Below are 24,228 nucleotides of genomic sequence, written 5' to 3'. Positions count from 1 at the left end.
CAAATTCTTGGAGCTATGTAGAAGCCAGCTGCAAGGGCATGTTTCCTGTAGCTGATCTACACACCTAGTAAATACTGGATATAAGAGGACTAGGGCAATCAGAAAAAGTTGGTGGTCTATAATAAGATTTTCCTTCTTCCCCACTTCAGAAGGAAAATTTTCCTGGGCTCAGTAGTAGGTAACCACTAGCAAGCAGGACAAAGGGAAGGCAGATTTGTTCTCCGATCCATACATCCTTGGCACAAAGAATTGTGGGGCTGAAGGGACAGAGACAGGTTGCAGAATCCTGATCGGAGAGTGGCTGATAGCATTGCTGCCTGGTTGTTATGATAAATACGGAGGTAACATGGCAGTGTCCTTATATAAGCATCCTCTGGAAACGTGTTCTACAGTCAAAGGGAGAAACACCAGATTTTCCAAACCAGCAGATTCCCTTAAGGAAGGCCTAGAAGGACCAAACACAGATATGCCTCAGGATGGCAGCTAAGAGACCCCATGTCAGGAGGCCATGGTGAGAGGCTGGACAATCACACCCCACAAAGCTATTTTACCATGGTGATGGGTGCAGTATAAAAACCACAGAGGTTAGATAGCCAAGGAGCACTTCAGGGAACTGTGGAAACACAGATGAGCTTTAAACATGTGATAAGACTAAGGGAGACCAGAGGATGCTGTTCTGATTAGGGGAAAGCTGTAAGCTGGGAGGCAGAGTACACACGAGAATGTGCAGACTTTAGGAAACCACTGCCTATCCTGGAGTGTGTTCCTGTCCCGATCTTCCACACCAAGTGGAAACAAGCCCATCTGGTTCTTTCTGTTCTCTCCCTTAAACACATGAGGTTGGATTAAAATATATCACTATGACTTGGAGTTGATGGGAGAAACCAGTGCTGACTGTCTTTTGAGGTAAGAAAGGCTCTGCCTCGGGAGGAAAAGCAAACAGGTAGAACACCCCTAGCAAACAGCTCCAAAACAAGGGGTACTCGTCTCCCCTAAACAGTCCATAATCTTGGCGGTACTATACCACGCATGGAACCAAATCAAAAGAAAAGGAAAGCTGCAGAGTAAAGGATTTAAGAAGCTAAACCAGAACAAAACAAAAAACAACCCTCCCCTCCCCACCTCTCCCACCACCAACAGAACCAGAGAGAAGATGGGGTGGCACCTGGAATCTGTTCCTTTTTAGAGGGGTCCCCCTTCTCTCTGGGGAGCTGAAGATATTCACAAGGGTGCAAGGGCATAACATTCATAATGGCAAATGCTACATCCATTCCAGGCCCCAGCTTTGTATTGCACTTTAACGGCTTCATTTTTGCACCAGGTTTCAAAGATATAAAGGAAAAAATGTAGAAAGTCCCCAGTCTTCTGTTCAGCTTTCCTCCATTCAGGCTAAGTAGCTAACAAAGGTCCTTCAGAATGGGAGTAACAGCAATTCAGCATAAAGACAGCAGGATCAGACCCTTAATGAAAGCTGTCTTTGTGCCTGACAATCCCCTAGGCTGGCTCTCTGCCAGGTTTCGCACAAGTCTCAGCTCGGTCCCTTCAAGTTTTTCATTGCAACAAGCCCAGCAGCCATACTTTTTATTTATAAACAAAACTACAGCAAAAACATCTGAAGCTTAATAGTAGCAGCACAGGGCACAGTTCACAGTGAGGACTAGAGTCTGTGCTCATGTCAGGGCAGGAGAGACATACATATAGAAGGGCTTCTAGTAATGGCAACATCATTGCTGAGTATTCTCAGTGGGATCAGAGAACAGAGTGTGGGGCTGCACCTTCTCCCTGTTCAGTCCAGGCATGGGACTTTGCTGAGCCAGTGCTGTGCAAATCTCCCCTGTGTAACGGCTTTAAAAACAGGCCAGGTATCCCAACTCTAGAACTAGTTGTAGTCATGGTATGTACCAGGTGTGAACCAGATAAACTGAATAGGTTCTGACCACATCTGCAATCTCCTTCTACCCCAGGTGGGAGGGATCCCACCTGTCCCAGCCCTCTCCAGCTGAGAAGTGGTTATCAAACCAAGCAGGTCATTTCCACAGGAATAACCATGAGCTATTTCATGTTTTATGCTAACACTGCCAGAACCAACTTGGGGATTATGCGTCTAATCTCAGAAACATTCTTGGATTAGATTTTTAAAGGGATAAAAGGTTCAGAGGGGCAAGAATCACTAGACATCTTAGGCATTTGCTGTATGAAGCTTCTTATTTGTTTTCTTTTGCTGACAACATATCACTTAATGTGCACATCACAGTAGATACTAGAACACAGAGACTATGGAGTCCCTGGCAGCAATATGGCTGTAGTACCTTCATTCACAGGGTTCTTGGCATAACTTAATTGACATTAATAATGTCCTTACATTGCATTATGCTTATTAGTGGTTGGCATCTGAGATGGTTTGGTGGAGATAGGTTAGGCTGCAAAGACAGGGCAGAAGTTAGAGGTGGATCAGAGAAGGGAGAGGGCAGACTAAGCAGGGGAAAGGGGTCCCACAGAGGAGTGACTCACTGTGCAAGGAGAGAGGCGAGACACCCGTAGACAGAAGGGGTGTACATGTTGCCATTGCGAGAGGAAAGGAGCAGCGAGGGCTTGGTTTTCTGGTTGAAAATCTCCAGGCTTGCTTTTTGAAATGCCTTCTCCACATCCTTGTCAGAGTAAGTGTCTTCTAGCTTTTTACCACTGCAGAAGGGGAGGAGGTTGTTCATTCATAAGCAAAAGGCCTTCAAAACCATGGCAGAGACGGAGATTGGGAAGAGCACTGATCTGTTAAGACTTAAAATCTGAACCTGAATCCCTGCTGGCACCATTAGCCACACCTCTTCCAAACTCGGCTCTGGCTGCCTTCCCTCACACAACTTCAGGGACTTTGGCGAAGCTGTATGAACAGCACCAGGGCCACAGTCTGCAAATGCCTGCCCTCCACAATGGCAGTCCCCCTGCTTGCCCTCCTAGGGCACTTGTACAGGTGATGGGGGTTTAGTACTCATGGTTTTATTCTATGCCCCCTAAATCAAAACTGAATTTTTAATTGAAACCTACTGATACAATTTTTCTGTAGTGGTAAGGCAAGGGGCCCGATCCTTTTTTTTTTTTTTTGTCAGAGCTGGACCCTGCCTGCAGCCGGGGGGTGAGTTGCCAGCAGGTTGAGCTGTACCTGAGCTGCAGGGAGCCCTGGTTCTTCCCTGTGCAGCAGCAGCACCCGCCACAGCTGGCCAGATGGGCTGCTAGTGGGCCAGGTGTTGCCCCAGCTCAGAGGCAGCACCCGGCCCAATCCAACTGTTCCCCAAACCTGCCCGCTGGAAGCCCACTGGGCAGTGCTCCCCGGGTGGGCTCAGGGAACAGTCAGACTGGGCCAAGTGCTGCCTCTGAGCTGAGGCAGCACCCAGCCTGCTAGCACCTGCCTGGGTGGCCCCAGTCAGGTGCTATTTTTGGCAATGCGTAACAAAAATGTCACTTGTGTGGCTAAAAGCCACACATTTTCATAGTTTCTAGGGTCAGAAGGGACCTGAGCAGATCATCTAGTCCGACCCCCTGCCATGGCCGGAAAGAGTACTGGGGTCAAACGACCCCAGCAAGCTGTTTATCCAACCTCCTCTTAAACACCCCCAGGGTAGGAGCCTGCACCACTTCTTTTGGAAGTTGGTTCCAGACCCTAGCCGCCCTGACCGTGAAGTAGCACCTCCTGATATCTAGCCTGAATCTACTCTCTGCCAGCTTGTGACCGTTATTCCTGGTCACTCCTGGCGGTTCTCGGGGGAACAGTGACTCCCCCAGTGCCTGCTGATCCCCCCTGACTAGTTTATAACAGGCCACAAGATCCCCCCTCAGCCTTCTCTTTTGGAGGCTGAACAGGTTCAGGTCCCGTGGCCTGTCCTCATAGGGCCTGCCCTGCTGTCCCCTGATTATACGAGTGGCCCTCCTCTGGACCCTCTCCATGCTGTCGACATCCCTCTTGAAGTGCGGCGCCCAGAACTGGACGCAGTACTCCAGCTGACCAGTGCCGCATAGAGGGGGAGGATCACCTCCCTGGACCTGCTTGAGATGCATCTGTGGATGCATGACAAGGTGCGGTTGGCCTTCCTAACTGCCTCCCCACACTGCCGGCCCATGTTCATCCAGGTTGAGAAGGACCCATCCACTACCACCCTCTGGGTGCAGCCCTCCAGCCAGTTGGCAACCCATTTGACTGTGTGGGTGTCTACACCACAGCCCCCCAGTTTCTTAGTGAGAACAGGGTGAGAGACAGTGTCAAAAGCCTTCCGGAAGTCCAGGAACACTATGTCCACTGCTACCGCTGCATCTAAGGATTTGGTGATCTGATCGTAGAAGGCCACCAGGTTGGGCTGACAGGACCTCCCACTGATGAACCCATGTCGGTTGCCCCTAAGCATGCAGTCCCCTGCTGGCCCCTCCTGGATGTGTGCCAGCATAATTTTCTCGAACAGCTTGCCTAGGAGTGAGGTAAGACTAACCAGCCTATAGTTTCCCGGGTCCTTCTTCCTGCCTTTTTTGAAGATGGGAACCACACTGGCCCTCTTCCAGTCCTCCGGTACCTCACCAGAGCACCACGAGTGCTCGTAAAGCCGTGCCAGGGGACTTGCGATGACCTCGGCCAGTTCCTTTAGAACTCTAGGGTGGAGATCATCCGGGCCGGTTGACTTGAATACGTCCAACCCCTCCAGAAGCTCCCTAACTAAATCCTCGCTAACCCGTGGCCCAGGTGTGCCTCCCCCGGGTCCCGAGCAGGGAGGTGGCTGTTCTGGTCCCTACTTAGGAAGATGGAGGCAAAGAAATCATTAAACATGTTAGCTTTGCCATCTGGTGTGACGACCAAGTTTCCCAATGCGTCCTGCAAGGGCCCCACATTACCGGGGACCTTCTTTTTACCCCCTACGTATTTAAAAAAGGACTTCTTATTGTCCTTAATCTGGGAAGCTAGCCCCAGTTCCATCTCTGCCTTGGCCTTCCTAACTACCCCCATACAACCCCGAGCAACTACAGAATAGTTCTCCCTGGTGATGACCCCTTCTTTCCATTGGGTATACGCCTCCTCTTTAGCAAGGAGACATTCCCGGATGCTTTTGGTGAGCCACAGAGGCTTGTGTGCTCTCCTGCTCCCTTTGATCCTCGTTGGGATTACCTTCCTTTGGGCTTGGAGGATCGTCTCCTTAAGGAGCGACCACTCTCCTTGGACACCTGGCTCCCCTCCCCTCCGGGACCTCAGCGCTTCTCCAACTATCCTCCTTAGCTCGTTGAAGTTTTCATCATGTGTACATCGCAACAACCATCACATGTACAAGCACCCCTAAATTCTTCTATAGAGATTACTATCTGCTGATCCAAAGTACTTTGCATCTCCTCCCCCACTCTTATATCCTGTTTGCCATGAGCCCTACAAAATTCTTGGCTTCAGTCACTGGGGTCCTCAGACTGCTGCCTATCCTGGAGAGCACGATCATCTCATTGTGTCCTTCTGCTGCCCAGTCTATATCACCCATTGTTTCTTGCCTATATGCGTAGACTGTAATATATCTGGGCCATTTCTTAGTTCTAGATAGATACAGCACTGAAGACAATGGAGTCCTAAGTTGTGTTAGTAATGCATCTTCTGCTCTGTTACTACCCACTTGCAGCCACTTGAGAAATCTCACTCATTGCACTACAAGCTGCTAAACTGCACTTAGCAATCATCACAAAAATTCCCCCCACCTAGCCAGCTAGTGCAGAATCAGGCCTCTCCCTGAGAAGATGCTTCCCCAAAGATAGGTGTTTTGCTGAACCCAACATCATAGTTCCTGCTAGAGAAATAGCATCCATCTGAAATACCCACAACTCTTACTCCCCACCCATCCCTGCAAGGAGACATCTCACCACACTGGGGCATGTTCTCCAGCTCACCTAGACACATGCTCACACACCCTAGTACTGAAGTGCCATCTGCCAGGATGCACACAACCCCTGGGAGAAGAGTGATGTCTACCAGAACATCCACCAGCATGGCAGGGAAATCTTACCCTCCTGCTTGTCTGCCACCCTTGTTAAGGAAATAACATTCCTTTTCCAAGCCCATGTCAAAACTAATGTTACTCCCTGAACAATACCAGCACCCTCAAGCACTGTACTGGGACTAGGGTTCTCATCTCAGTTTTGCCACTGCCTGCTGTGCCTTGGTTAAGTCACTTTCCCTCTCTGTTGCAAAACTGTACAGTGGGGATAGGGATACTGACTCCCTTTGTAAAAGGGGAAAATGGATGGTAAGTATGAAATAAAAGTCAGGTATGGCTATTATCAATTTTAGCATCACTACTCTGCCTCATGCACAGGGTTGGACTAGCTGACCTCCAGAGGTCCCTTCCAGCCCAACTTTTCTATGCTTCTATGCTTATTGAAAATAACAACCCCTGAGAAAAATCTCTGTCCATGACTGCATGCAGTCCCTACAAGTGAAGTGTTTTATACCTTGCGACACTGCTAGGAAAATAATTCCTCCCAGTGCCTGAGATCCCACCACCAAATTCCACCTCTATGAGTGGCAGCAGACCAAGGGACCAGCACGCCCCTGAAGAGCTACAGCTCTCACCCCAGAAAGCTCACCCACCGGAAGCTCTGTAGCCCTTTGTAGATGCCACTCTCAGTGTCAGGTTTGGGAGCTGCCAGGAAGTCATTGAGCAGCAACCGTCCCACAGACTTCTGTACCAGTTTGCAGAAGGGTGTGTGGAAGATTATGAACTGGAAGTCTTCCATGGTAAAAGGTTTGGTGATCCCCTCTAGAACAGAATACGAGAGGGAAGCCAGGCATTAGATGAAACCCATCAACTGCAACCCCACCCGGAGGCAACAAGTTATACAAAATCTCGCTGATTTTTGGAGGCCCCAAACTTCCACTGAAAAACTGTCTTGGGTGTCTGCCAACTTTACACAACACAGAGGAGGAGTGGGAGACAACCACCACTCCTGAACAGAACTCAAAGAGTGAAGTCTGATGCAATGGGGAAGAGTGCAAAGAATCCATCGGATTGCGATTTCCACAAGAGAGAGGGGAAATACATGGGCCCATACAGTAGGAGTCACATGACCCACAAAAAGACTTTCGCCTGGTGACTCCTAAGCTCTTTACCTTTCTGCCACTGGCTCTGGATTTTCTTGCGATAGACAGCATAGCATTGATCCAAGGCCCGGAAATAGCACTGGATTGAGAGTTTCCCATCTACCACAGGATACTCTGAAGCCAAGTCTGGCTTATAGAAATCATAGGCATTCTCCATGTGGGTTCCTCGAAGTCCTTGGAGGATGAAAAACAGCAAAGGAATGAACATCAAATGCCAAACCATCCGCCATACTGAATATCAACTTGCAATGCACTTCCTAGCCAAACCCTACCACAATAAAATTACTCACTCAATCCCTTAATTCACTCCCTTATGCCCTTTTTCCTGTTCTGGATCTACCCTACAGCTTTTATAGTCTGTTCTTTTCTATGTAGAGTCTTATACTGTCATGGATGGGCAGAGTGCCAATGGTGCATTAAGTGCAACGACTAATATCTGGCATACAGGGCTCATTCGGTCCCTCATCCTCCCAGAGAAGAAATTCCATGTCATGTCTCCTGCTTTGGTAAGTTTCTAAAGATCTCCATGTACAGCTTGCTCTGTATTCAGGTCAGAGAATACATACATGCCCTTGGCATACGGTGGTGCTATTTATGATAGTCCTTAGGTCTTGAGGGAATTCATTCCTCTGTCTCAGACTCTCTAACCCTGGCAGAAGAAAGGCCCATAGTGGTCAAGGAGTGGAACTATTTGCTGCACTATTCCTGAAGCAGGTTTAGGCAGATCTTGGCTATCCTGGGCTCAGGCCATTGAATATTTTGAAGATAAGAAGATAGGCAGTAAACTTACCTCAGTATTGTATAGGAAGGCAGGGTAGGGCATGGAAAATAGATTTGATGGGCTTTGCTGGGTACGCTTTGCTGGTGAGGAGAAACACTACAGCATTCAATACTACCTGTAATTTCCTTCGCCCTGACAGCTTCCTGGATCAGTATATGTTGCATTGCTTTAGTCACGATGAGAGCCAACAAATGCACAGATAACCGTTATCTGCCAGGGCGGCTACTGTGCCCTCTTGCTGCCTTTCCTCTGAGATGGAATAGGCTTAGCTTGTGCATTGAGGATCGCTCCCTTGAGGAGCAACCACTCTTCCTGAACTTCCCTCCCCCTGGGGTCATGGTCCCTTAGGGCCTGACTGACAAGCCTCCTGAGCTTGTCAAAGTCAGCTTTCCTGAAGTCAAGGACGTCAGTGTTGCTGACTGACTTGCCAACTTTACAGCAGATGGTGAAGGTGATCAGCTCATGGTTGCTGTCACCCAACTTCCCATCGATCACTAGGTTGCCGATTAGGTTATCCCCAGTAGCCAGTACCAGGTCGAGCAGCGCTTTACCTCTCATTAGCCCGTAGACTTCTTGAGTCAGGTAGAGGTCATCCATGCAGGAGAGGAAGTTTGCGACCACTCAGATTTTGCTGAGTGGTCCTCCCACGAGATGTCTGGGTAATTGAAGTCACCCATGACAACCAAGGTCCTGGAGCATGCGGCCTCAGCCAGGTCCTGGGTGAACTCCTGGTCAAGCTCAGGACTTTGGGTGGGAGGTCTGTAGTAGACTGCCACCGTTGTGTCCCCTGTTCCGTATTCCCCATGAATTTTAACCCAGAGGGTCTCCAGTCGTCCACCCTGGTCACCAATATCAGCTTGCAGGGACATGTAGCTTTCCTTCACATAGAGAGCTACACCCCCACCCCTTTTATGTACATGATCCCTCCTGTACATGGTATAGCCATCTATACCCGTGGTCCAGTCATGGGTAGAGTCCCACCAGGTCTCCGTTATTCCTATGACATCATAATTATTTGCATTAAGCAGGAGGACGAGCTCCTCCTGCTTATTCCTCAAGCTCCTGGCAGGTAAGTGTCCCCTTGGGGGCTCTTGCCTTGCCCACAGATTGTACCAGGGCTGGGGCAGGGGTGGGCTCCCTTAAGTGCCTTGGTCTGCTGGCTTTGCAAGGGTTGCTCAGCGGGCCAGCAGTGGCGGTAGTCCCCCATCCGCCAGCAGGCTTAGTTTAAAGCCTGGTGGAGCAGGTCAGCCAGCCTGGCTGAGAAGAGCCTCCTCCCCAGGGGGGAGAGGTGGAGGCCATCTCTTCCCAGCAGCTCGCTGCCTCTCTCGCCAAAGAGCGGTCTGTGGTCGTGGAAGCCAAAGCCTTCCCGATGACACCAGTGCCGCAGTCTTTGGTTCACTGCGTGGATCCTCCTCTCCCTCCTCAGCCCATACCCTGAGACTGGGACCTGGAAGGATGTGGGCAGTGGGGTTCCGCAGGGCTCGGTCCTCGGGCCTGCACTGTTCAACATCTTCATCAGTGACTTGGATGAGGGGGTAGAAAGCACCCTGTTCAAGTTTGCTGATGACACTAAGATGTGGGGGGATGTGGGTGCACTAGAAGGGTGCAATAGGCTACAAGCTGACCTTGACAGGTTGCAACGGTGGGCGGATGAGAATAGGATGGGGTTTAACACTGATAAGTGCAAGGTGTTGCACATGGGGAGGAAGAACCGGCACCACACTTACAGGTTGGGGAACTCTCCTCTTGCCAGCACGGAGACGGAAAAGGATCTTGGAGTCGTCATTGACTCCACGATGAACATGGGCCGGCAGTGTGGGGAGGCAGTCAAGAAGGCCAATCGTACCCTATCATGCATCCACAGATGCATCTCGAGCAGGTCCAGGGAGGTGATCCTCCCCCTCTATGCGGCACTGGTCAGGCCGCAGCTGGAGTACTGCGTCCAGTTCTGGGCGCCACACTTCAAGAGGGACGTGGACAATATGGAAAGAGTTCAGAGGAGGGCCACTCGTATGATCAGGGGTCAGCAGGGCAGGCCTTATGAGGATAGGCTACGGGACCTGAACCTGTTTAGCCTCCACAAGAGAAGGCTAAGGGGGGACCTTGTGGCCTGCTACAAACTGGTCAGGGGGGATCAGCAGGTATTGGGGGAGTCCCTGTTCCCCCGTGCGCTGCCAGGAGTGACCAGGAATAACGGTCACAAACTGGCGGAGGGTAAGTTTAGATTAGATATTAGGAGGCGCTACTTCACAGTCAGGGTGGCTAGGGCCTGGAACCAGCTTCCAGGGGAAGTGGTGCAGGCTCCGAGCCTGGGGATTTTTAAAAGGAAGTTAGATGAGCACCTTGCCGGGGTCATCTGACCCCGGTGCTCTTTCCTGCTAAGGCAGGGGGTCGGACTAGATGATCTACCTAGGTCCCTTCCGACTCTAGCTACTATGAAACTATGAAACTATGATGAGAACACCACCTGTGCCCCCAGACCCTTTAGCCCCGCTCCCAAATCCCTGTAGTGCCTCATGACCTGGCTGGGAGCACTCCGAGCTGTGTCATTGGTGCCCACGTGAATAAGGATCATGGGATAGTGGTCTGTGGGCTGGAGAAGCTTTGGGATCTTCTCCGCAATGTCCCGGATGCGGGCCCCCGGGAAGCAGCAGACTTCCCGGGCTAAGGGGTCGGGGCGGCAGATAGCCCCCTCAGTGCCCCGCAGGATGGAGTCTCCTGCAACAAACACCTTTCGTTTTGTCTTGGGGAGAGCAGGGATGGTAGCTGCAGTGGAGCAGGCTCTGCTGGAGCAGCAAGAGGCATGTACCTGTTGCTAAGCTCCGGCAAGGGAGGGGCCTTGGTGCGGCGGGCCTTAGGGCCCTGGACCACCTTGGTCCATGCCCCTGTCTGGACAGAGTGGGAGGTCCTGGAGTCCTCCTTTGTCCTGGAGGGAGACGGTGCTCTACCCTGCGGCTCCCGGGGGAGAAGGGCCTGGCAGTAGGAGTTGATCTCCTGCTCACAGTCCCTGATGGCATGAAGTCTCTGGACTGTGGCCTGGAGCTCCTCCAGCTGGCGTGCCAGAGACCCCAAAAGGGAGCAGACCCCACACAGGCGGGTGGCCATGCTCCTGGGCCCCAGAGCCTGAAAAAGGGACAGGCAGCCCCCACAGCCGAGAGCCAGGGGCTCCGTCTGCGTGGAGCCTGGGACCATGGGCTCCCTCTGCGTGGCCGTCTCTGAAGTGCCCGAGGCGGGGGGCCGCAGACCCCTCAGGGACCCGCGGGGTGTGGCGCGTGCCCATCCGCAGCATGCCACTGGTGGGCTGGCTATGGCTGGGATTGTCTACCCTGGGGGGTTCGCAGGCAGGGTCTTGGGCCCTCCCGCGCACCCTCCTGCACGAACTCGCGCTAACTCACGTGCCGGCAGACAAGTGTGCCTGTTTGCGCGCCCTGTTCGTGCAGCTCCAGTCACATGGCTCCCTGAGGGGCTGGGCCAAGTAGGGGCCTGGGCAGGGCTTGACCCGGCCTGGCTCCAGGCAGCTGCCTCCTCCCACTCACTAAGGGGTTAACCCCTTCCCACCACAGGCCCCGCTTATCTCTGGCTGTGCCGGGGGTCAGAAGAAGGCCAATGTGATGCCTATCTTCAAGAAAGGGAGGACAGTGGATCCAGCTAACTATAGGCCCATCAGCCTGACTTCTATCCTGCGGAAGATTTTAGAAAAGTTTATTAAAGAGGCTATCCTTAATGGACTGGCCAACGCCAACATCCTAAATGCAGCCAGCACGGGTTTGTTGCGGGTAGGTCTTGCTTGACCAATCTCACTTCCTTCTACAACCAGGTGACCTATCACCTGGACAAGGGAGAAGAGATTGATATCATATATCTTGGCTTCAAAAAAGCCTTTGATTTGGTATCCCATGATCACCTTTTGGCGAAACTGGCCAATTGTGGCCTTGGGTCCACCATAATCTGTTAGCGGGGGAATTGGCTCCGTGGTCAGACCCAGAGAGTGGTAATAGATGGAAGTCACTCATTACGATGTCCTGTGACCAGTGGGGTCCCTCAAGGCTCTGTCCTTGGACCCGTATTTTTCAACATCTTCATTAATGATGTGGACACTGGAGTCAGGAGTGGACTGGCCAAGTTCACTGATGACACCAAACTTTGGGGCAAAGCATCCATGCCAGAAGACAGGCGGGTGATCCAGGCTGACCTGGACAGGCTCAGCAAACGGGCGGATGAGAACCTCATGGTGTTTAACACCAAAAAATGCAAGGTTCTCCACCTTGGGAGGAAAAACCTGCAGCATCCTTATCGGCTCGGCAGTGCTACGCTGGCTAGCACTATGGAAGAAAGAGACTTGGGGGTCATCATTGACCACAAGATGAGCATGAGCCTGCAATGCAATGCTGTGGCTAGTAAAGTGACCAAAGAGCTGGCTTGCATCCATAGATGCTTCTCAGGCAAATCCCAGGATGTCATTCTCCCCTTGTACTTGGCCTTGGTGAGGCCGCAGCTGGAGTACTGCATTCAGTTTTGGGCTCCACAATTCAAAAAGGACGTGGAAAAGCTTGAGAGAGTCCAGAGAAGAGCCACGTGCATGATCAGAGGTCAGGAAAACAGACCTTACGACAACGGGCTGAGAGCCATGAGGCTCTTTAGCCTGGAAAAGTGTAGGCTCAGGGGTGATCTGATGGCCACCTATAAGTTTATCAGGGGTGACCACCAGTATCTGGGGGAACATTTGTTCACCAGAGTATGCCCCAAGGGACGATGAGGTCAAATGGTGATAAACTACTGCAAGACCGTTTCAGGCTGGACATAAGATAGAATTTCTTTACTGTCCAAACCCCCAAGGTCTGGAATAGCCTGCCATCGGAGGTGGTTCAAGCACCTACAATGAACACCTTCAAGAGGAAATTGGATGCTTATCTTGCTGGGATCCTGTAACCCCAGCTGACTTCCTGCCCTTCAGGCTGGGGGTTGGACTCGACGATCTTCTGAGGTCCCTTCCAGCCCTAATGTCTATGAAATCTATGAAATCTCTTCAGCCCAGCAGATCTTCATTACTCCCGGTACTCAGTTCTGGATGCAGGCTGCAGACACTTGGGAAGTGGTCTGCCAGTAGAGATTACTCCCGAGGATGAGATTTAGCAGCTTCACTGGAGGATGGCACGAAGGGGCTTTGGGTCTGTCACACGGCCTCAGCACACCCTCGGAGAAACTGTGTTCCAACCTGCTCCCAGCCTTCATGCTCCACTCTCAGCACTCAAGTTGCTAGTGCCCCCATCCAAATTGTGCCAGGTGTCAGAAATCTCAAGGAGATCCGAGCAGATGATGGGAAGGAAGGGCCCAGTTGAAGGCTCAGGTGTGTCAATGGCTGATACTAGAGTACAAGGATAACTCACCAGGCCGTCAGCTCTGTTCCTTAAGCCACTGTACCTTAACCTACTTTGGAACTGAATGGTCTCCAGTGATTCCATAACTACCCTGAAGTCACTGCTGTGGCTTCACTTTTCATGGACATACCCAAGCTTTAAACCTACTAGTTCAGGTTACCCCTTGCAGAGTAGCCAGAGCTACACAGGGTGCAGGTGAACCTCTCTGATTTTTACCCACCTTCTCGAATGGGTTTTGCAACTTACACTGAGTCTCTGTGCTGTCCTAGTCACACTGCTGGCAGTACCCATGCCAGCTACTTTAAAGCTAACTCAGGAATCACTTCATGGTCAGCAGAAACTGTGACCCAAGTGAAAGCAGAACCTGAGAGACTCTTGTCAAATCAGTGTTGCCAGAGCTTTCCTAGCTTTCAGATCCATGCCTTAAGGAGCTGACAGCCCATCCAAGATAGCCAGAGGGCTGATAATGTCCTTGATATTGACATTTCACCTGAAGACAAGCCCTGGGTGCAACTGGCTGTGTGAGCTGGATCAGAGATAATCTGTGAACGTCCTCTGGAGGTCAGTTAGGAGAGGCTTTTGCATTTGAGGCTTCAGGGCCCTGAAAGCTGATGTCTCCCAGGCACACAACTCTGGGGTATTTCATCACTACCACTGTAGCAAGGTGTCAGTGAACTCCTTTATGGGCTCCTTAGACTGCATATAAGCATAAAATGTTTTAGGTTTCTATCACCAAGCAAGAGAAAGTCATCTGGGGTCCTCATTAGGGAATTGAGTAAACTCATTTTTGATGTACAGCTCCCATTGATTTCAAACTACAAACACAATCTTGACTCAATGCTAATCTATTCATGACAGCTCACCCATGAAGTGTATATATTTTCCCAACTTCAAAAATTCCAGCCAGTGGAAAAAGCAGGGGAAACTGGTATCAAAATACACATGTAGCCTTAAATAGCATGCCCCAAGGCCTTGGGGTGCATAAAAAAACAAGCATATCAGAAGCGTTTATAACAGCAGCAGCAGTCCCTGAATTCCAGCCCAGAGAGAGGTCTCCCTAGTTGTCATGTCACTCCTTAACCCTGAGAGTAGCCTAGGACTAGAGGTTTTTCTGCCTGGGTCAGCCATAAAACATTCCTAAGAAATGTCCACTCCATCAGCCATACTAACCTCTCTCTAGTGCCAGAGGGGCATTTGGGCCAACCAGCATGGCTACAGCTCCTGCCCCTCCTGTGGGACGGGCATTCCCAGTGGCATAAACAGCAATGTCACCGCAGACCACCAAAGCATATCGGCCTAGGGAGGAAAGAGAGGAGAGAATGACTGAACTGTAAGCATGAACAGAGGACATAAAAATTGGATGCATCCTTGTCCCTGCCCCATATCAAAATCAACAGTGGAGTCAAGTTTGCTAATACATAAGGAAGAACATAAGACATTAAAGAAGTGTTCAGGATATGTATAATTGAAACATAAAGCCTAGTAAACACTTGCATTCCTGCCCCAAATCCATGAGACCATGCTACACTCCCACTGAGTAGCCATGCAACATCCCATATGAGACACCTACCCCTCTGGGCTGTGCACAATTCACCACGGGTATCCCCTAAGTACTGTATCCCTTTCCACTGACATGTTACCAACACTACAGGCATGGAGGAAGGATCATTCAAAAGTCTTAATGGCAAAACAAGGACTCTTTAAAGAGACCAGACTTTTACCCCGACATCTGAAAACAGACTGTGTCCTGGGACCTCTCTGAATCTCACTCTCCCAGCTGTAAGGCAAGGATAATAATCCTGCCCTTTTCCCAAACTCTGTTCAAGTCATCTCCTTACACCATCAGTGGGGAGAGGAACTGCCATCTTTCATTCCATATTTATATACAAGAAACCCTCACTATATGCAAGTTCGGCATTCATAGTTTCAAATGTTCATGAATGCCGAGCCTGCTTCTTAAATACACTTAAAGGAGCTCCTCGGGAGCTCTGAGCTTGCTGCCACCACAGTCCCACCACTGCTGCACTCCCGCCGCCACTCTCCCGCCATCACCAGAGCAGCCGTGCCTTATTCGCGGATTTCGCCATTCATAGGGGATACAAGAACATAGTGCCCGTGAATGGCAAGGGTCGCCTGCACTGCATGGACTAATAGGTTCTCTACTGTTGCTGACCCTTATGTCCGAGTGCTTTCCAAGTAAAACCAATGGCAATGCCCAAGTTCCCAGTGGGCTTCATAGAGCTAAAGAAGCTCCATAACTCATGACAGCAAATGTTAAACTTTGCCTTCCTTGTGTTTCATCTATGGCCACCTGCTTCCTTACCCATGAGGGATCTTGTCGAAAGCATCCTCAGCTAGTGTTTAAGAGCTCTTCAGAGACCAGCAAAGAAGGCAAATAGGAGTTTGTGGCCTCTTTTCCTCTCCTTATTTGAAGGTGGAAGTTTAGGGACACTAAAATGTTTCTTTTTTTAATCTGAAAATATTTTATTCTCCTTTTTTATGTGAGTGGTCTAGCCTGGAGGATTTGGATGATGACCAGAGAACTAGTGAAATCATGATATCACAGAAATCAAGAGGCTTGCAAAGCAAGGCAAAGGGTTTGTTCTATTTAAAACTAGTTACTTCTTGTCAAGACCTCTTTAACAGCAATGGCTAACATCTTATAGAAAGGAAACCTTTCTTAAATATTTAACATGCTTATCCATTTGGTCAGAGGGATGACCAAAGGCCTCATCTGAAACAACCAACAAGTATCTCCTCCTCCCCAAACCAGTAAACACCAGAGCTGACATCCCAGATCCTTTTAAGCTACAGAAGCCAAGAATAATATAAATATGCCTTTCAAGCCAAAATTAAATACTAAATAAAATCAAGCCAAAAGAATAAGCTCAATTTTGGGGGAAAGGAGGGTGGTGAAGATTGGGGTGGGAACCAACTGTAAAGACTGTTGACAAACTACCTAAAAGACTGATTGTGGTGCCCACTTCTCAGAAAGACCAAGGCCAAGATCAAAATGTTTAAGACATTGCTGTAGTACAATATTTCTCTCAGAAATGCACCTCCTGAGAGTGTAGATACTTAGTATAATAGGGCTCTTGGGACAATACCAAGATGTTGTAGATAGATCATCTAATAGCCACAAGGATTTGAGGGGGTGTGGAAGTAAGGTGGCACCCCTCTGCTATTACGCTACTCAGGCCATCTCCTTTGTAATAAGACTGGGCTGTCTAACTTCTGAGTGGCCAGGGCCACATGTCCCCAACCATATGGGCAGTTCAATACCCTCCACCCACCCCCAAGCAGGCCACAGGGTTCCCAGGCCCCTGTGGACCATGCATCCCACCTCTGAGGGCAGAAAATGGAAGCTGGAAGAGGGAGGGGAAGCTCAGAGATCCTGGTGGTGGCAGAGAGGTTTGGTGTTAAGCACACCATGGCAGCCACACACAGCCCATGGGTCACCAGTTAGACAGCCCTGTTTTAAGCAACAGGAGCTTATAACATTATTTTTGTAACGGTGCTGAAGGGTTCCCTATTAGCTTGCAAGCTGAATCAGGGTGTTTGTCCTCTTAGGACACAGCTCTGCAGCAGGCTGTGCACACAGTATGCACAGCTGTAACTGCAGGGTGGGAAGCCCAAGGAAACAGGCGAGACGAGCTGGGGAGAGGGTAGCTGAAGCTGTGCAGAGAAGGGCTGCTTCTGAGAGGGCTGCTACCAGGACAACTGCTTCTGAGAAGTTGACTGGCAGAAGAATTGTTGCTGCTGCTGAGGGGCAGAGGAGCCACCAACTACCGAGCACCCAGAATCGCCTGGTATCCTTTACTAAAAGGAGCAGGGGTTGTGCAAATGGGTTCCCCTCCCCACTCTTAAGATCCCTGGGCGCAAGGAGTCATGAGGAGGGAATTGGGGACAGGGGTTGCTAGAGGAGGCTTTCTGAGAGAGCTAGAGAAAGCAGCAGGGAATCGGGGCTGTGTGGGAGCTCCAGCAGAGAGCTCAATAAAGTACAGCTGAGAAGGGGCACTCCAGGTGCCAGCCACAGGGGACCTCCCTTGGGAAGTGTCTGGGGAATCATGTGACTGATTGTAAGCATCCAGAAAGACTGGACAAAAGAAGAAACCCTGGTCTCCGGAGCCTGACCCAAGGTCCTGACAAGCACCCCCATCTTCTGTCCAGAATACGGCATTGCCACCCCTCTTCTGAGGCAGAACAAACCACGCTCCCCAGGGCTCCACTGCAGCCTCTCCACAGTGCGCTACTTTGCTGCAGGCAGAGTGATTTTGTGGAGACCTGGCTGATTAAGTGTATATACATGTTATAAGTTGCCTGAGAGTTAAAGTTGATAACATAATTGCTTTTGTTATATGATAACTAATTACTTTACCTGCTGCTATAGATTATTATTTAGTTCATTGAAAATATTATGTTTATTATATATGGGATGTTGAACTTGTCAACTTCTTAGTTATTACTGTAAACAATAAATTATTGTAAATAGTTATTTAGTGCATGGTCTGATGAGGGAAGGACCACAGGACAGCACTCCAATGAATGGTGGCTCCCAGCCTGTAGATGGAGTGGGAGTCGACCGAGACCTATTGGCACCCCAGGATCCCAAAAATTTGGACAAGGCTGTGGGTAGTGCCACCACCAGAATTATGTTTTTATACCAGGTGATTTATCCTTAATGGAAACCAGCCCCTGCTGCTCACCTGGGCACTACCTTCCTGAGATAAAGTTGGACCTTTGCTCTATGCAGATACAGCCCACTTCCTCATGACATAGTAACTGCTTGGCACTTGCATGTACTGCACTGGGGATTCCCCAGCCATGGGGGATTCTCCAAGAGGTACAGCCAGCTCCTATACCTGCCTTCTCCCATGCTATTTGTGGTGTGCTAGGGGCAAGAGAAGGGATATTCCCAGCTGGCATATGGTCCCTTAGGAGCATATGCCAGCATCTGCCATTTGGCACTTTACAGCAGCTATGATTGGGCTGAGGGAACATCATGGAGCTGTGACTTGCATCTGTTAACATTTGCAAACAACAATCAGCAGATGCAAATGGGAAGCCCTGCATGGGTTTCCATGGATTTGGGTGGACACAACACCTGTTCGTCCCACTACCTTCCTGCAATCACTCATTCCCCACATTCTTCTATTTGCTTTTCTGTCTTTCTAGCTACACCAGGAGTAGACATGCCCCAGAATTACTGCATAGTAATATACCTGGATTTTATTCCCTAATACATTTGTAGCAGAGGAGTTGAAGGAAGCCCAGGCCCTGCACTGCAGGTTTCTTGCAGGCCAGATCACAGGGCCAGTAGCAACTAGGTGGCTGCAGCAGTGTGGGGATCCTCCCCAACTCCCTACAGCCATGTGCATCAGAGGCCCACGTGCTGCACGTTTATCACCCCTGCTCTTTAGTAAGGAGCAGACACAGGACCAGGCCTCCCAAACTTGACTGCCATGATAGCACCTGGTCACCAGGTGGCAGCAGAGCTGGTTTGCTTTAAACAAGATAACACTGACTAGGAGGGAGGACACACAACTGATACCCTGGTGCAGCTTGTACCAACATAGAAAACTCCTCATTTTCTAAAAGGTAACTTTACCGTGAAATAACATGATGAACCCCAGTGTAAGGCTGTGCCCTGGCTGCCTGTTTCACCTTTACTATGGGGGAAAGTCAATGTAGTTCATAAGAAACATGTTGTGTGCCTGCAGCTCTGCAGTCCTGAGGCTTAACGCATGCCAATTAATTCTGTACTTACCCACATGTTCATGACAGGCATGTGCACATGAACACACCCTGGGTTCAGCGTGTACACCCACCCTTACCCACCCCCATGGCTGCTATGTTCACACCTATACCTGTCAATTCAAAGAGACAATGCCTTGGAGACAATGGCTTTCCAAAAGAGTCTGCAGGTCAAACCACATCTGATTTTTGCCTTGCCAGCATGGGCAGGGGGTTAACCAATCAGAGCTGCGTACACAGGTATAGGGGGATCCCAACACAGGGAACCCACTATTGTAGTTCCCTTGTCTGCCACATGGGAGACCCACATCTGATTCCTGGACATGCATATGACTACAAGCCATTGAGGCAATAAATGTCCAGACCCAGTCTGGACTTTGGATTTCATCTCAGTGGTCAGAAGGTCTGGGGATGGTAGGTCTTGGCAGCCTCCACTCCTCCATACTCCTGTCTATGCGTGTACAGCTGGCTGTGTACACACTTCAGACATCTGGGATCTCTTCCCACCATGTACCACATATACATGGCAAAGTTCTTGGTGACCTCTCATGCATGCACCATGATCCAGAAGGACTGATGGCTGCCTACAAAATGGGGTAAGAGCAGGGATCTGATGGAAATGTTGGTCTCATCCCAATCTCCACTGAATGCAGACTGACCTCCACAGAGAGGGGAGCAGTATCTATGTAATAGAGGAGAAATTCCTTAATATTAAGAAATGGTTCCAGGTCAGAACAAACTAAGTCCAGCCTGCTTGTGGGGCTGGAGCTAGGCCCTACTGGGTGAGGGAGTGCTCTGTTTCTTCCCCTTCCTGCTATTCCTTTAAAGACCCTGTACTGCTAGTCTAAGCAGGCAGTGCCTCCTGCTTTGGCAGGCCTCAACACCAACTTCCCTGACTCCTGGCCAAAGCAGCCAATTTGGTGAGGATTACCCCATGGACTCCTTGACACTTCTGAGAGCACATAGGTGGAGCAGGCAGGGCTGGCTCTCAGATTTTCTTCATCCCCAGCCTCCTCCGTCTTCTGGTATGGCCTGCAGCAAGGGATAAGGACTTTTTATATAATTTGTAGAACCAGCCCCGACCCTGCTCTCCCAGGGTCCCCATTGTGACAGCAAGTAAATCACTGAGACAATCAGAGTTGCTCTCCTTCCCTCACTGCAAAGGGGGATATCCATCAGGAGTGCTACTAAGCAGCTGCAGATGGGAAGGCTGCTGGGAGGTGTTCTTCAGAGCTGCTCCTAGGATGGCATGGCCAGGAAATGAGGGACCCTGTGCCCTCTACATCTCCGTCCATAGAAACAGGCCTCATGCAAGCACTACAGTGACAACATATCTCCATTTAACTCAGGCGTACGCTGCTAATTCATGATCAAATCAAGTCTGTATCAAGGGCTTTAGATTTAGAAGCTTGAGGGACAAAAATGTGAAGTATCATAACCATGAGGCAAAGGCAGAGCTCATCCATTCCCCCTGCTCACCAATATCACACTACTTGTCATCTGCCACCTTTCCTGGCTGAACTACAGAGAGTGCAAGGTGGAGTGATAGGACCCCATTCACTCCTAACACTGGACCAGGCCTTGCTGGACCCCACTTACCGTCCCAGGAGCTGGACTCCACCCAGTCGGCAGCATTGAAGAGGGAGGCTGTGCCACCGTAGCAGGCATTAGTGGTGTCGATGCCTTCAACATCAGTGTTCCCCGAGTCCTGGAAGAGCTGCATAAGGACTGTCTTGACGGCCTTGGACTTGTCAATGATGGTCTCTGTGCCAACCTCCAGCCGGCCAATGGAGTCCCAGGAGAGGTGGCTGCGCTCCACCAGCCTCTGCACCACAGTCAGGCAGAGGGAGTTAATGTCCTCATGGGCTGAGCAGAAGCCCATTTGCCTCTGGCCCAGGCCTTGCGTGTACTTCCCTGCTTCCACACCATCGTACTTCTCCAATTCCACCTGCTCTACATACTGTGAAGGGAAGTACACCTCCAAGGCCAGTATGCCCACATCCTTTGGCCACAGGTCTGATCGGGATGAGCGATCCACAGGGATGGTAGAAAAACTGCAAACAAAGACAGCACTGCCAATCTTTGTGGTACATGGTGGGAAGAGATCCCAGATGTCTGAAGGGTGCACACAGCCAGCTGTACATGCATACAGACAACAGAGGAGACGCTAAGTATCTGAGGACTGAAAATCTATCATGCCAACCAAATACTGGCCCCTGGGAACCATGGTAATTGGCTGCCCATGCTCATCTATTCACTGAGGCCAGAGAACAGACCTGAGACACTTCAAGGGGGCACACAGCCAGCTGTCTACACACACAAGCAATGGAGGGACACCAGATGCTGAGATTGTGAAAACCTGTCACACCAAGCACATACGGATGGTAAAGAAGACACCATAACTCCTGGGCCCCATGGTAACCGGCTGCCCACACTCACCCAATCAAGACCAGAAAAGAGACATCAATTCATTCAAGCAATAATTTTTTAAGTTCATGACCTCTCTCAGAGGTGCCCTTCTTGAAGACATCCTGAAAGCAGCAACATCATTCCCTCTACACATGTAAAAAACATGATTACTCTGATTCATACCTCAGAAAGCAGCCCTCATTCATGCCCTGCATCCCACAGAATTAATTTCTGCTCCCTAGGGCAGGGTCCCTTGTGTTATATAATGAAAATAGCCATAGTAATGAATACCCTTTTGGATCCTCCAGCTTGTGAAGAATTTTTCCAGCACAAACTGCTGGGGTTCCCATCAGCTCCCTCAGGATGTTGTCTGACAGCCTAACAGACCAGGAATTCATTCACCTGGTATCCTGTCTAATTTGTACTTCTCTTAATTCCCCACCCTAGCTTTTCTAGGCATGTACTCTCAACAACCATGGGGAGACAACTGTAAGTGAGCTATCTGGCTAATGTTTGAAAAGGTTGCCTTCAAAGGTGTTTGAGGGTCAATGAAAAATCTTACCTTGGCTTCACTGAGTCTTACATCAGGCCAGAGTATAAAGAAGTATATGCCCTAGAAGTTACTATCAGAATTATGTCATCTCTTAGCCAAGTTGTACATAATTAGCCCTTCAAAATCTAGCTCTACACCTCCTCCCTGGATTACTTTGTTACTCTTCTCAGTAATGGCCTCACGTGTTAGCTCCATTCAAATAAGGATGGGCACAAAATTAAACCCAATATTTTAGATGTACCCGTGTCAAAGTTTAGAGAAGCACTCCTCCCTGGCTGGCTGTGGGACAGGATGTCATTACCTATGCAGCCCTACCAAGTCCAGGCTTTTTCCGTCCTAGGATCAGGGCTTGGGATTACTTTCTTCCATTTTGTTATTCATGACCCCATGCATCAAATCCCTTTAAATTACCACTTTGTCCCCATGGTGCTCCTGTCCCTTCCCGGTTCTGCACCAGCAAGGAATTCCATCTCCTTCCTCCACAGCACAAACCCACATCTCAGCATGGGTTACAGCTGCTGCTGGTGGGCTTGATACCCACCCCTCTTCAGCATCAGAGCTGTCCGCACAGCAAAGCCCAGAAATTCACTCCAGAGAAAGTCAAGTCCCCATCCAGGAAGCAGCAATTCAAATGGCCCTTCTGCTGGGTCTCAGCTGAAAGCAACTGCTCGGCCCTGATTCCCAAAAGAGGCAAAGGAAAAGGTGCTCTTGTATCCCGAAAGGCAAACTCCAAAAACTACCACTCACCTGCCCTTCTGGGTTGCTGCCACATGGTGTGCCAGCCATGGGGGCTGCTCCCATCTCTGCAGCACTTGCTTCACTTGCAAACAGCGCTTGCTGTGACTGAAGAAGCGGAACATTTTCCACAGCTGATGGACCAAACACAGCAGCAGGGTCCTCCTCCAGTCCCACCTGCACTTTATATAGATTCCCTGGCCCCTAGCTGCAGGGCCAAGCTAAGTCCCTCCCTGCACTTATCAGGCAAGTAAACTGTGTGCTCTTCACTGGTTGCTCAACCAAAGGTCATCGCACACTGGCCAACACGACAAAACAGAAGCACCCTTTCCCCACACCACCGCCAAGGCCCCACTTGCCACTTCTGCTGCTATCCACAGGCCCTGCTCACACTTCTGCTCCCCTACTGCCCCTCCTTGTAGGGCTTTCACATGCTCCGAAGACCCCTGCTCATGGCCTCTCTGGCAGATCTGTCTGCTCCCCCCGTCCCCACCTTGAACTCTCAAAGCATCTTTATAAATTTCAATCTATTCCCAGAGAGACAGTGACTCCCACATGTGCCTGTGAGAAGTTCTGGTACCTCATGGGAGGAGAAGGAGCACTAGCGAACACTGTAGCCCCCACAGCTCCCAGGTCTAAGGACTCTGCCCTTGGATGAACTCATCCAGTCAAATATTTACCAGGTGGGCTCTTCCCCCATGGGTTATCAACCACAGAGATGCACAGCAAAGTCAGCAGCCACTAGAGAATTATGAGCCAAGAGAGAAAAGGTTTGAAACTTCTCCAGAAGTTGCAAGCTTTGTCCATCCCAGACTTTGAACCAGTTTGTTAAGCTGCCTACCCCTGAAGCTAAGCTGAGAGAAGGCTGTAGGCCATAGTTGATTGTGTCCAAAGCATTGTAGACTTTGGTATGGAAAGTCTGAGGTCCCCATCTGTTCCATATAATGGATGGCTCACCTTTGTACTGGAAATGAGACTATAACTATGTCCCTGGGCAAACCGAGGCCTGGACTTGTCCACAGCCCTGTGCAGACTGCAACAATGCAGCTTGTAGGAGAGTTGTATTACTCCATCCTTTTTGGTACTCCTCCATAAAAGCCTCCTTCTGCAACATGCTATTAGCACACCAGGCAACCACTGAGCTGATGGCCTGTCTCCTCTACAGCGTTCCCTCCGCTACCCTCAACCACACTAGGTGGCCACGGTCTCCTTTTTCATGGGTTCAAATGAGGTGTGTAGAAGAGGAAGCCCTGATCCTGTGGTGTTTACAAAGTCTAAGATCAGGGGCTAGGTTCTTCCCTCAATTGCAGCTTTCTGCTGGGGGCACTACAGGAAGGGCAGCACAGGGGAGACTGCTGGGCATGGGAAGCTTCTACTCAGCCCACTGGGAAGTCTAACAAGAAAACCAAGAATGATTTGCAGGAAGAGGGACAGCTGCCTCCACAATCTGGAATAGCAGTGGAATAAAGGCATAGCATGACACCCAGGGCTTATCCATATTTGTTAT

General features: G+C 50.1%; 1 protein-coding gene across 1 annotated transcript in view; it reads right to left on the bottom strand.

Annotated features, from left to right (window-relative positions):
• The window catches only part of HMGCS2 (3-hydroxy-3-methylglutaryl-CoA synthase 2), a 29,324-nt gene extending 6,241 nt beyond the window's left edge, over positions 1–23,083 (bottom strand). The window contains exons 1-6 of the mRNA XM_090049475.1: positions 22,734–23,083; positions 20,624–21,078; positions 14,441–14,566; positions 7,121–7,285; positions 6,602–6,770; positions 2,512–2,682 (exon numbers count right to left, since the gene is read on the bottom strand). Of these exons, the coding sequence (XP_089905601.1) occupies positions 2,512–2,682; positions 6,602–6,770; positions 7,121–7,285; positions 14,441–14,566; positions 20,624–21,078; positions 22,734–22,846 (1,199 nt within the window). The 5' untranslated portion in view covers positions 22,847–23,083. The remainder of the gene's footprint in view (positions 1–2,511; positions 2,683–6,601; positions 6,771–7,120; positions 7,286–14,440; positions 14,567–20,623; positions 21,079–22,733) is intronic.
• Positions 23,084–24,228: the final 1,145 nt, after the last annotated feature.

Source organism: Crocodylus siamensis, chromosome 5 (assembly GCF_052110815.1).
Source record: "Crocodylus siamensis isolate JL-2025a chromosome 5, ASM5211081v1, whole genome shotgun sequence".
NCBI classification, from domain to species: Eukaryota; Metazoa; Chordata; order Crocodylia; family Crocodylidae; genus Crocodylus; species Crocodylus siamensis.
Note: the sequence above shows the minus strand (reverse complement) of the source record. Positions and strands in the feature narration are given on the sequence as shown.